Source organism: Schistocerca cancellata, chromosome 4, assembly GCF_023864275.1.
Source record: "Schistocerca cancellata isolate TAMUIC-IGC-003103 chromosome 4, iqSchCanc2.1, whole genome shotgun sequence".
In the NCBI taxonomy this organism is placed as follows: domain Eukaryota; kingdom Metazoa; phylum Arthropoda; class Insecta; order Orthoptera; family Acrididae; genus Schistocerca; species Schistocerca cancellata.
The window spans coordinates 735,832,045-735,845,239 of NC_064629.1; the positions used below are offsets into that span (position 1 = coordinate 735,832,045).

General features: G+C 40.0%; 1 protein-coding gene across 1 annotated transcript in view; it reads left to right on the top strand.

Moving 5' to 3' along the window:
• Positions 1-13,195, top strand: part of LOC126183840 (rab GTPase-activating protein 1-like) — a 157,805-nt gene that overhangs the window by 124,653 nt on the left and 19,957 nt on the right. The window contains exons 13-14 of the mRNA XM_049926100.1: positions 342-448; positions 2,650-2,733. Coding sequence (XP_049782057.1) covers positions 342-448; positions 2,650-2,733 — 191 coding nt within the window. The remainder of the gene's footprint in view (positions 1-341; positions 449-2,649; positions 2,734-13,195) is intronic.

The window sequence follows — 13,195 nt, forward strand, 5'->3', positions numbered from 1 at the left end:
CTGTTGGTCATAAGATATTTTTCTGTGAGTTGTCACTTTTTCAGTTCTGGCAATGCCTTGTTGACATGAAAAAATGCTAAGTCATATTGTCTGTTTTACAGAGTTAGTGTCAAAAATGAGGTATGTTACTTGTTGAGTCAAACACACACACACACACACACACACACACACACACACACACACACACACAGAGAGAGAGAGAGAGAGAGAGAGGGGGGGGGGGGATAGTTAAATCTTTCAGCAGTTTGATACTTCTGTGTACATTATAATTCAACTGTGACCTTTTGTTAGTGTCTTATAGCCTCATTAATTAATTATGTTTCAAATTTTGTGTTCAACAGAAGCCCAAGAAGCTGAAAAGAGTTATGCAAGTCGACTTGAATTTCTGCAGGCTTCCCTGCAACGTTCTGAGGAAGAAAAGAGAAGCCTCGAAGAAGAAACATTGCAGGTGTGTACAGCTCATTTGTTTCCTGTATCTGTTTCACTTTTCTCATATTTAATTAGTCGTAAAAGCATTCTGTATGTGAAAGCTGAGGATAAATTGAGCTGTCAAAACTAAATATAGGAAGCTGATGAAACGTGTTGGGATTGAGAGAGCTAACATATTTTTTGATAGTGGAGATGTGGAAATATATACAGGGAAAATAACAGAGCCAAATCTTAAAAATAACAGCAAGTATGACATTTTTATAGATCATATTATGTCACAATGTGTCATTTGTTATTAGTAACTACACTCCTGGAAATTGAAATAAGAACACCGTGAATTCATTGTCCCAGGAAGGGGAAACTTTATTGACACATTCCTGGGGTCAGATACATCACATGATCACACTGACGGAACCACAGGCACATAGACACAGGCAACAGAGCATGCACAATGTCGGCACTAGTACAGTGTATATCCACCTTTCGCAGCAATGCAGGCTGCTATTCTCCCATGGAGACAATCGTAGAGATGCTGGATGTAGTCCTGTGGAACGGCTTGCCATGCCATTTCCACCTGGCGCCTCAGTTGGACCAGCGTTCGTGCTGGACGTGCAGACCGCGTGAGACGACGCTTCATCCAGTCCCAAACATGCTCAATGGGGGACAGATCCGGAGATCTTGCTGGCCAGGGTAGTTGACTTACACCTTCTAGAGCACGTTGGGTGGCACGGGATACATGCGGACGTGCATTGTCCTGTTGGAACAGCAAGTTCCCTTGCCGGTCTAGGAATGGTAGAACGATGGGTTCGATGACGGTTTGGATGTACCGTGCACTATTCAGTGTCCCCTCAACGATCAGCAGTGGTGTACGGCCAGTGTAGGAGATCGCTCCCCACACCATGATGCCGGGTGTTGGCCCTGTGTGCCTCGGTCGTATGCAGTCCTGATTGTGGCGCTCACCTGCACGGCGCCAAACACGCATACGACCATCATTGGCACCAAGGCAGAAGCGACTCTCATCGCTGAAGACGACACGTCTCCATTCGTCCCTCCATTCACGCCTGTCGCGACACCACTGGAGGCGGGCTGCACGATGTTGGGGCGTGAGCGGAAGATGGCCTAACGGTGTGCGGGACCGTAGCCCAGCTTCATGGAGAGGGTTGCGAATGGTCCTCGCCGATACCCCAGGAGCAACAGTGTCCCTAATTTGCTGGGAAGTGGCGGTGCGGTCCCCTACGGCACTGCGTAGGATCCTACGGTCTTGGCGTGCATCCGTGCGTCGCTGCGGTCCGGTCCCAGGTCGACGGGCACGTGCACCTTCCGCCGACCACTGGCGACAACATCGATGTACTGTGGAGACCTCACGCCCCACGTGTTGAGCAATTCGGCGGTACGTCCACCCGACCTCCCGCATGCCCACTATACGCCCTCGCTCAAAGTCCGTCAACTGCACATACGGTTCACGTCCCCGCTGTCGCGGCATGCTACCAGTGTTAAAGACTGCAATGGAGCTCCGTATGCCACGGCAAACCGGCTGACACTGACGGCGGCGGTGCACAAATGCTGCGCAGCTAGCGCCATTCGACGGCCAACACCGCGGTTCCTGGTGTGTCCGCTGTGCCGTGCGTGTGATCATTGCTTGTACAGCCCTCTCGCAGTGTCCGGAGCAAGTATGGTGGGTCTGACACTCCGGTATCAATGTGTTCTTTTTTCCATTTCCAGGAGTGTATTTACGCGTATCTAAAAATGGTGAGTTAGGTAGTAGTACAATTATGAAGGTACAGATTGTCAGTTATTGTATTATAAATGAAATCATGGGACAGCAGTTTATAGACATAGTGGACAGAGTGCATGGTCATATTACATTCCATGTTCCCCAGCTATTTTGCATCAAGAGAAATAGCTGCATCGGGTTGGAAAATAACAATATTATAACGAACTGCTTCATCAAACATGAGGTGTGTGGCAATTTGGCCATCATCTCACTGTACACAAACAATAAAGTTGACATAGTAGCAAGAAATGCATCATTATCGCAACTCTAAATGTAAATGCTGGATTCATTGTAATGTCAACTACCTGGCTTGCCTGCTCAATACAGATTTTAAGAAACCAGTTTTTTATTATCAGAGAAGAAATTGTGTTGTATTTACTGAAGAAATCATTATATTGTTTTACTGCTTTTATTGCTCTTCATTCTACTTTCCATTTTTTCTCTAGATTAAAGAAATGCTGCAACGTGAAGTACAAAGGGCTGAAAATGAAAGCTGCAGAAATAATACGATCATTACGGAATATAAACAGGTAATGCACAGCATAATGAATGAAACTACTGTTACATTTTGTTCTTTTTCAGTAGTGTATACATTATTAACTTTCGAAGATACTCACTATAATATTTGCAAAACACATGCCTCATGTGCTTCACTCTAAATTTTATTAACTTGTAATTTGGAGATTCAGTTGCTTTTTTTTTTTTTTTTTTGTTTGTTTTAGTCACCTGATTATACTTTATGCCCTTTTCTTAGAGATTTTGACCCACAGTAATTAAAAATTTTCATTGTATGATTTCCCATACATTACTTAGTTTCCAGACAGAAAAAATTTGACTGAAATTAACACAGTTCTTCTCTGCTTCATATTGTTGCATCAGTATACAAAGTACATGAAATGTATGCTATTATCTGAAGATTCCTTTAAGAATAATACTAGGTATAAATAAATGAAACCTTTATTCATCAGCATTATGACTGATTACAGAATTTTCTTGTACAATAGTTATAGTTCTTTACAGTCGTGTCGTTTTACCTCTGATTTTAGTGTAGTCTACATCTATGAGATTTTTTTCAACCAAAATTAATTTTTACAAGAGAGACCTTTTCTTAAACTATTTTTGCACATAGTTGCCACCATTGTTCAGACATGGGTCGTAGCAGGAAACCAACTTTTCTATAACTTCTTTGTAGAAAGATTTCGGTAGTGAAGACAGCCACTGCTCAACACCGTTTTTTGGGCATCGTCATCACAGTCAAAGCACCTTCCCCCAAAATCACACTTCAAGTTCAAGAGTAAGTGGTAGTTAGAAGGTATGGAATCAGGGCTGTATGGTGGGTGACTAAACTGTTCCCAACTGAATTGTTGAATAAGGTTTTGTGTTGTCATGAAGCAACGCAATGCATTGACTGAGCGTTTCACACCTGGGAAGGAACTCAACAAGTAGAAGAGACTCAAAAAACAATGTTCAGCAGCGCCTGTCTTCAGTGGTGGCATCCTTCTATGAAGTGAAGTGGCACAGAAAGTTTTGTATCCCACTATGGCAAACAGTAGTGGCAACTATCTAGAAAAATTCTTTACAAAATGCTCCTTCTTTTAAAACTAAATTTTGGTTTGAAAACGTGTTTTTGAGTTTTTTTCCAAAACCATACTTACTTTCTGGTCATGCCTTGTACATCTACATGATTAGTATGCAATTCACAATTAAGTGCCTGGCAGAGGGTTCATCGAAACAACATAAAGCTATTTCTTTACTCTTCTACTCTCAAACAATATACAAGAAGAATGAACATTTAATCTTACTGTGCGAGCTCTGATTTCTCTTATTATGAATCATTTTTCCTTATGTAGGTGGGCACCAACAAAATATTTTCACATTTGGAGAAGAATGTTGGTGATTGAAATTTCATGAGAAGGTCCTTCAACAGTGAAAAACGCTTTTGTTTTAATAATAGCCACCCCAATTCAGTATCATATCAGTGGCACTCTACCCCTATTTCATGATAATACAAAATGAGCTCACCTTCTTTGAACTTTTATGATGTTCCCTGTCAATCCTATCTGCTGTGGATCCCACACTATGCAACTGTATTCTGGAAGAGGACAGAAAAGCATAGTGTAGGCAGTTTCTTTTATAGACCTGTTGTACCTCCTAAGTGTAATAACAGTCGTTGATTCAGTTTCCCCACAATATTATTTATGTGATCATTCCAGCTCAAGTTATTCGTAATTGTAATCCCTAAGTATTTAGTTGAATTCATAGCCTTTATATTTGTGTGATTCATCGTGGAACTGAAATTTAGCAGATTTCTTTTAGTATTCGTGTGAATGACTTCACACTTTTCATTATTTAGAGTCAATTGACTCATTCCACACCATACAGGTATCTTGTCTAAATCATTTTGCAATTGGTTTTGATCACCTGATGACTTCACAAGATTGTAAATGAAAGCAAATGGCTCTGAGCACTATGGGACTTAACATCTATGGTCATCAGTCCCCTAGAACTTAGAACTACTTAAACCTTACTAACCTAAGGACATCACACAACACCCAGTCATCACGAGGCAGAGAAAATCCCTGACCCTGCTGGGAATCGAACCCGGGAAAACGGGCGTGGGAAGCGAGAATGCTACCGCACGACCACGAGCTGCGGACGTAAATGATAGCATCATCTGCAAACAAACTAAGAGGGCTGCTCAGATGGTCTCCTAAATCATTTATGTGGATCAGGAACAGCAGAGAGACTGAACACTTCCTTGCGGATGTCAGATATTACTTGTGTTTTACTTAGTGATTTTCTAACAGTTATTACAAACTGTGATCTTTCTGACAGGAAATCACAAATCCAGTCACATGACTGAGATGATACTCCCTAGTCACATAATTTGATTAGAAGTAATAATGAAACAATATTTACTTTCAACTTGGAATGCAGGCAGTATTTAAGTTTGTGTCATCAGATTTCTTGATATTTTTCTGCAACAAAACATCATAGCAAAAATGGCTCTATCTGGGGACTGCATATTTTTGGAGTACACAAGTACAAACTTGAAAATCACCAAATACAGCACTTAAGCTTCACAAACACATAAATCAACATGGCACCTGCTTGGTTTGCTTTTGCCAGTCAATCAGAGCCACGACGCGTGACGTCGTGCAAACTGGTTTTTGAGGGTAAACGGAACAGTGAAAATGTTCATTTCAATAAATATTTATTCAGTATTATTTTTACTATTTTGTAAATGATATGTGTGGTACAGTGTGATCTGTTATGTAGATTGGGGCTTAGTTTAGGTTGAAAGGTGATCAGATGCCATGTTGAGTTATATGTTTACGCAACTAAAGTGCCGTAGTTGATATTTTTCATACACATGTATTTGTGCTATGAAAATGTGTAGCTTGACTAATGCACCACATTAAAGCTCTCTTAATTTTTTTCCCCCTCAATAGCTTTTGAAAAAGTGTCAATAAATGTCAAGTCAACCAAAAACTCTTACCAGAATGGTGATCGTTGGAAGTAGGGTGTTTTTGTTGGGTGTCACATCAAGAGCCGTAGTTTTTATGCAGCAAGTCAACTGGTATTTTAAGATTGTACACAATTCTCAGCATTGAGAAAAAAGGTAAAATCCAATTTCGACATTAAATGATTATCTGTTACCAAGATTGGTAAAATGCTGCCCAGAGATGTATAACATTTTTACAGGAGAATGGGAAAAAACGCCAAATTCTGTGACATCTCGTAAAAACCATCAATTTAACATTTTTTGTCATTGTCATCATCTTCAGTCTGCAGCCTGGTCTCCTGCAGCTCTCAGTGCTGGTCTATCCTGTGCAAGCCTCTTTATTTACAAAAAACTACTGCAACCTACATTCATTTGAATCGACTTACTGTATTCGTCTCTTGGTCTCACCCTACAAGTCTTACCCTCCACTCTTCCCTTCAATACCAAATTAATAATTCCTTAATGTCTCAATATGTGTCCTATCAATTGATCCCTTCTTTTAGTCAAGCTGTGTCACAGATTTCTTTTCTCCCAAATTCTGTTCAGTACCTCCTAATTAGTTTCCAACTACCCATCTACTCTTCAGCTTTCTTCTGTAGCACCACATTTCAAAAGCTTCTATTCTTTTCTTTGCTGAACTGCTCCACTCCAGGCAAATATGTTCAGAAAAGATTTCCTAATGCTTAAATTTTTATTGTGAGGGGTATTCAATAAGTAGTTCAACACATTTTTTCTCAGCCCATTTCTTTTGGAACAGTGCAGAATTTTCTGTGGTACACCATGGAATATTCCCACTTCAGCCCCTGTAATTTCATGAAGTTCTGATAGGTTGTGGCTCTATATGTCACCTTCAAAATGGCACCTGTAACAGACATGCGTTCCTAGAAGAGAGATTTATTTGAATTTATTTAGTGGAAAATGAGAGCATCGCAAATATTCATAGGCACTTGCAGAATGTCTATGGAGGTCTGGCAGTGAACAGAATCACAGTGAGACCTGGGGTAACTCGTGTGTCTTTATCGCAAAAGGGTTGCACAAACCTGTCCGATATCCCTTGAGCCGTCTGGCCACACACAGCTGTGACTCCTGCAGTGTTGGAATGAGTTTACACACTCATTCAAGGTGTTCGATGGATCACAAGCACACACCTCATTGCAAAATTGGACATCTCTGTTGGTAGTGCTGGCACACTCATTCACCAACTGTGATACTTGAAGGTCTGTGCCCGCTGGGTTCCTTATATCCTAACAGAAGACCATAAAGAGCAACAAAGGAACATCTGTGCAGGATTGCTTGCACATCGCAAGGCTAATAGTGTACATTTTTTGTCAAACATCGTCACAGGCAGTGATACATGGGTTCATCACTTCGAACTGGAAACAAAACACCAATACACGGAGCGGCACCATACCATCTATCCTACGCCGTAAATGTTCAAAGCCGCACCCTCAGCTGGTAAAGTCACGTTGGTTGTCTTCTGGGACTCAGAAAGTGTTATTCTGTTTGAGTCCGCCCTCATGGTGCAATGATCAACTCTGAAGTCTATTGTGCTACCCTCAGGAAATTGAAGAAAAGACTTCACCATGTTCGACACCACAAAAAATGCAAATGAACTTCTTCTCCATGACAACACAAGGCCTCGCACAAGTCTGCAAACCCGAGAGCAGCTCACAAAACTTCATTGGACTGTCCTTCCTCATCAGCCCTATAGCCCAGACCTTGCACCTTCTGACTTCCATCTGTTTGGCCCAATGAAAGATGTGCTCTGCTGGAAGCAGTACATGGATGATGGGGAGGGAGGTTATTGATGCAGCAAGATGTTGGCTTCAACGTTGACCAGTAGAGTCGCACCATATGAGCATACAAGCCCTCCAAGTATGTTGGTGTAAGGCCATTGCATTGAACGGAGATCATATTGAAAAATGGGGTTTTGTAGCCAAGAGAGTGAGAAATAAATGGTGTATTGGAATCCTGAATAAAACCAATGTGCTTTCAGAAAGAAATGTGTTGCTATTGAATGCCCTTCATAGATGTTAATAAATTCCTCTTTTTCAGGAATGCTTTTCTTGCTATTACCAGTCTGAATTTTTTATCTTACCTACTTCAGCCATCATAAGTTATTTTGCTGCCCCAGCATTGTCTGATTTAACACGACTGCATTCCATTAGCCTTGTTTTCCTTTTTTGATATTCATTTTATATCCTCCTTTCAAGACACTGTTCATACCATTCACCTGCTCTTCTATGTCCTTTACTGTCTGTGATAGAATCATAGTGTCTTCAGAAAACTTTTTTTTTCTCCTTGAACTTCAGTTCCTTCTCCAGATTTTTCTTTGGTACCTTTACTGCTTGCTCAGTGTACAAATTGAATAACTTCAGGGCTATTCATGTGCCACCTCCTTAATTTCCTACTGTTTTGCAATTTCTTCAGTTTAAATCTACAGTGCATAAGCAGTAAATCATGGTCAGATTCCACGTAGGTCCCTAGAAATGTCTCAGAGTTTAGAATATGGTTTCCAAGTCTACAACTTTGTCTCACTCCCTTCTGTTTCATGCCCTTTGACTGTTATAGCTGCTGTCTGGTTTCTGTACAAAATGTAAATAACCTTTTGCTCTCTGTATTTTACCCCTTCTACCTTCTGAATTGTGAAGAGTGTATTTCAGTCAACGTTATTAAAAGCTGTTTCTCAGTGTACAAACTCCATAAATGTAGGTTTGCCTTTCTTTAACCTACTTTCTAAGATAAGTCGTTGGATCAGTATAGCCTCACATGTTATTACATTTGTCTGGAATACAAACTCCTCTTCTCCAAGGGAGGCTTCTGTCAGTTTTTCCATCCTTGTGTAAATAATTTGTGTCAGTACTTTGCAGCCATGACTTACTAAACTGAAATTTTGGTAAAATTAACACTTGTCATCCCCCGACATCTTTGGAATAGGAATTATTACATTCTTCTTGAAGTCTGAGGGTATTTAACCTTCTTCATCATGCACATCAGGTGGAATAGTTTTGTCATAGTTTGCTCTCCCAAATATCTGAGAAATTCCAAGGAAATTTTGTCTACTCCAGGTGTCTAGTTTAGACTGATGTCTTTCAGTGCTCTGTCAAGTTCTTCTTGCAGTATCATATCATCCATTATCATCTGATGTGTATTGTTTTTCTATAACATTGCCTTCAGATTCATTTCCCTTGTTGGTGGTATTTTTGGGCATAAAGGGACTAAACGACAGGGTCATCAGTCCCCTATTTCCATTGTATAACCCTCTATGTACTCCTTCAACTGTTCCCTAGTTATACAATTTTCTAGAGCCTTGCATTTGTTCTTCAGCCATTCCTGCTTAACCATTTTGTATCTCTTTGATCCTCTGCTGTGTTTGCTATTTCATCTCTCAAAGCTACCCATTCATCTTCTACCATCTTCCTTTCCTGTTTCAGTCAAACATTGCCTAATGCTCCCTTTGAAACTCTCAGTGACTTCTGGATCTTTCAAAATATTCATATGCCACCTTCTTAATTTCCTACCATTTTGCAATTTCTTCAGTTTAAATCTACAGTGCATAAGCAGTAAATCATGGTCAGATTCCACATAGGTCCCTGGAAATGTCTCAGAGTTTAAAATATGGTTTCCAAGTCTCCATCTTGCTGTTACATAATCAATCTGAAACCTTCCAGTTTCTCCATTCTCCTCCACATTACAACCTTCATCACAATTCATAAACCAAATGTTAGTTATGATTAAATTATGCTCTGTACAAAATTCTAGCTGTTCCATATTCTCCTACTATTTTTTGTTCTCTTCCTTTTTATACTGTTGAATTCCAGTTACCCATAAATTAAATTTTCTCTTCCGTAACAATCCTAATAATTTGTTTTATCTCATCGTAAATCCTGTCAATCTCTTTATCATCTGTGGAGACACTTTATGTTGCTAAAAATAGCAGATCTCGTTTTATTGTTCGCTTCATCATTTACACGAAAGTTTCCTGTATATGTCTATATAATCTACAAGAGAAAGCCAGTAAAATACCAAACATTAAATGTGAGCCCCCTTAAAAAAAATATAGCTATACTTTTTTGTGAATGACATGCCATGTGAGATTTCCCAGTGAGGAATGTAGTACAAAGCTATAGAAGAGCTGGAACAGGAGTTCAGACTATGTTTTAAAACTGGGATTAAGACAAGGATGCTCTCCACTGTATGACAGAAGTAAACTCCAAAGCACTGTATATTGGCCTCAGAACACGGAATGTGAATGACTATTTGGTTGCGTCTAAATGCATCAAATGCTGTAATCTAGGTCACACTACCACATCCTGCAAAACAAAACAACAAGTGCTGGGATGAAGGCCACCCAAAGAAATACTATAACAGATAGTGTGACAAGCTGAAGTGCATTCATATCTTAAAAGGGATAATCAGGGGGCCAGGGTTCAATTACCTGCAGGGGACTGGGTGTTGTGTGTCTTTCATCATCATTGACTCACAAGTCGCTGATGTGGCATCACCTAAAAAGGACTTGCCAGTAGCTGAACTCCCCCCGAATATGGTCTCCCAGCCAACAATGCCATACGATCATTCCATTTCATTTAGTGTTCACAAGAAAAAAAAAAAAAGACTGCTCCATCCATCATTTTCTCCTCGAAAAATTAGTAACTTGGAGTGATTATGGATGTGCGCAGTAACGTGACTACTTCTCAGTGTGGCAAATCTAATTTTCAGAATCCATATACAAAACAGTAATTTGCATATTGGGCACAATCACATATCACAAGGGCATGTAATCTCCAAATACTTAATTACACATTGTGTCATCAAAAGTGTTCAGGTACATCTCAAGAAAAGTGTTTTCCATACAGTGACATTCACCCAGATCATTGACATTATTATTAATGTCTCATGGCATAAAAAGACTATTAGAAATAAGTGGGCTGTTCTAGTGCCATGTGTTGTGCCATGCTTACAGGTACATGCAATGTACTAATCACCTTGCAGTTGACATTTGTTATATAATATGCATAAACTCTGTAAAATGAGAAGTTGCTGTGCATTTCCAAGCTATGGTCTAGCCAGTGGTTGCCTTCTTAGATGTTCGTCATTACTTACTAGTCTATTGGAGGTGAATTTTCATTCCTGATGTTTTTTTTAACAACTTTGCTCTCACAAGGGAAACTTCCCTTCACCCCATTTATTGGTAAGGTGACCCAATGAGTAGAATATCAAAAACTGAACACAGATCAAGGATGAAAACAGGAAGCAGGTTTTCTGAACTTTGAAAACAAAAGGTGAACTGTCCATCTGGTCATTGACATATCTTTTCGTCATATTCAAATTTGTGTCTGTGTCGTGGTGTAACATCTGTTTGCAACTTTGATGTGTAAGGAAGGGACCTCCAGATGTACGTACCTCCTATTTGTTCAACACAAATACCACCCGTTATTACTCTTGCATTCACTTTTGCAAGTTTTGCCTATTTAATTCCTTTGTTGTAACATATTTTACGCACATTTGTATGTTGTTTTCATTTCTGTGCAAGGGCTATGTGGCATGTCACCTGCTGTCAATATGCATAATGTTTAATTGCGATGTTAATACGTTCTTACCAAATGAGTCATATTCTATAACCAATGCATAGTATCGCAATCTCCAAGACTACAGAAGGAGAACAAACAGGTCAGTGACCAGATGGAAAGTTAAAAATTTCTTGGGGAAAAAAAGGAGGGGGGGGGGGGGGGGTCACAGCGGAAGTTTGGACCCGGATCTCCCAGTTTGCAGTACAAAACCATGATCACATAACTGCGATTGTGTGGTTCTTGCGCAGTGCTCGATGTTGCACGTCTTGAGCTGGGACCATTTATTGTTTGTATTTTGCTTCTTTTTTTGCAGTGCACTACACCCTCTTCCTGTTTTCATGTTTGATCTATGCTGAGTCTTTAATGGGTTATCCACTGGGCCATTTTACCACTGAAAAAATGGGGAGTTTCCCTTGTCACAAATGTGGTGCCAATGTGTCAGAAAAGGGAATAGTTAAAGAAATTAAGGATTCTGACATTTAAAAGATAGAAACTCATGCCTATGTTTCAGTAATCAATCCTAAAGTTGGTCTGTCACAGTTCTCCCGTCATGTCACTTGCCAGCAATTATCTTCATTTCAGCATAACAGGTGCATACTACATCACCAACAATCTGCCTTACTTACTCACATCTAGGCCTTGTTCTGTGTTTGTATTCTTCTATCATGCCTTGAACAGATTTCAGCAATATCACATGTCATAATCTGTGTTCAAAAATTTCATCTTTTCACTATATTGAGTTCTTTATTAGCCGTTTTTTCTACTTTCAATTTTCCCTTCCATTCTTCAATAAAATACTGTTACGAGTATTTTTGACATGTGTGATTCTAGACTCATTGTGTAGTCATTTTCACATCTTCTGACTCTTTCTTTCTTCAGAACAATTAGAATTACATGCTTTTCAAAATCTGATTGACTGTCTCTGATTTCATAAGTTTTATTCATGAGCTTGTATAGTTCTTTCTCCTGTCCACTCTTTGGCCTGATCCTGTTAGAATTCCATTAGTATTTCATTATTACCTGAACTTTATTTTCCTTCCAAGTTCATGCAAAACTTTTTGAAACACTGAGGTAAGGATTGAATTTTCCTTGTCATCTTCTTGCACTACATTCCTATTGTCAATTGGCCTATTTTCTTTTGGGCAACTATATAACTTTTACAAGTATTGTTTTCACATTCTCATTCTACATGTTGCAGTCACATAAATGTGACCACTGCCTATGTTCGATGTCAACATGCAATAACCTCTCACAGACTGCAGCTGGCAGCACTAGCAGCAGAGGGAAAATTTATCAGGGGGCGTGGAAAACAGTACTGTTGTGTCATATTGCGGAAACACAGTGATTAATCTGATGTCCAAATGGGCAAGTATTTAATTGTCTTTTGGGCCATGAGTGGCAGCATTTCTGAAATAGCTAATTTTGTAAACTGTTCATGTGCAGCCATGGTTAAAGTATACTGTGGCTGGCAAAATGGCACTATCCAAAACTGGCACCGAGGCAACTGTAGAGTACCACAGGCTATAGAAGAAAGGCGTGAACAACGGTTGTGGTGATGTGGGTGAGTGAATAGATGTGCAACTGTTAAGCAGCTGACTGCCCAGATGTACCAGCAGACTACCAACAGTATCTCCTCAAGGACTCTGCTGTGTATGGCCATCTCTACAGCAGGCACCTGGTTCATGCAGCAACAATCTTTGGAAGACTCCAGGGTAAGGGGGAAGTGTTATGATCAGAGAACTGTTTTTGTGGCATTCCCTGAGTTATCTCATCATTCTAGAAGGCACAATATCAACCCAAGTTTGAATCATCCTTGGGTACCATGTCCACCATTATATGCAGTTTGATTTTGCTAAGCACAGTGGCCTTTACCAGCAGGACAATGCAATGTGTCACACAAATCGAAGTGTATGCGCA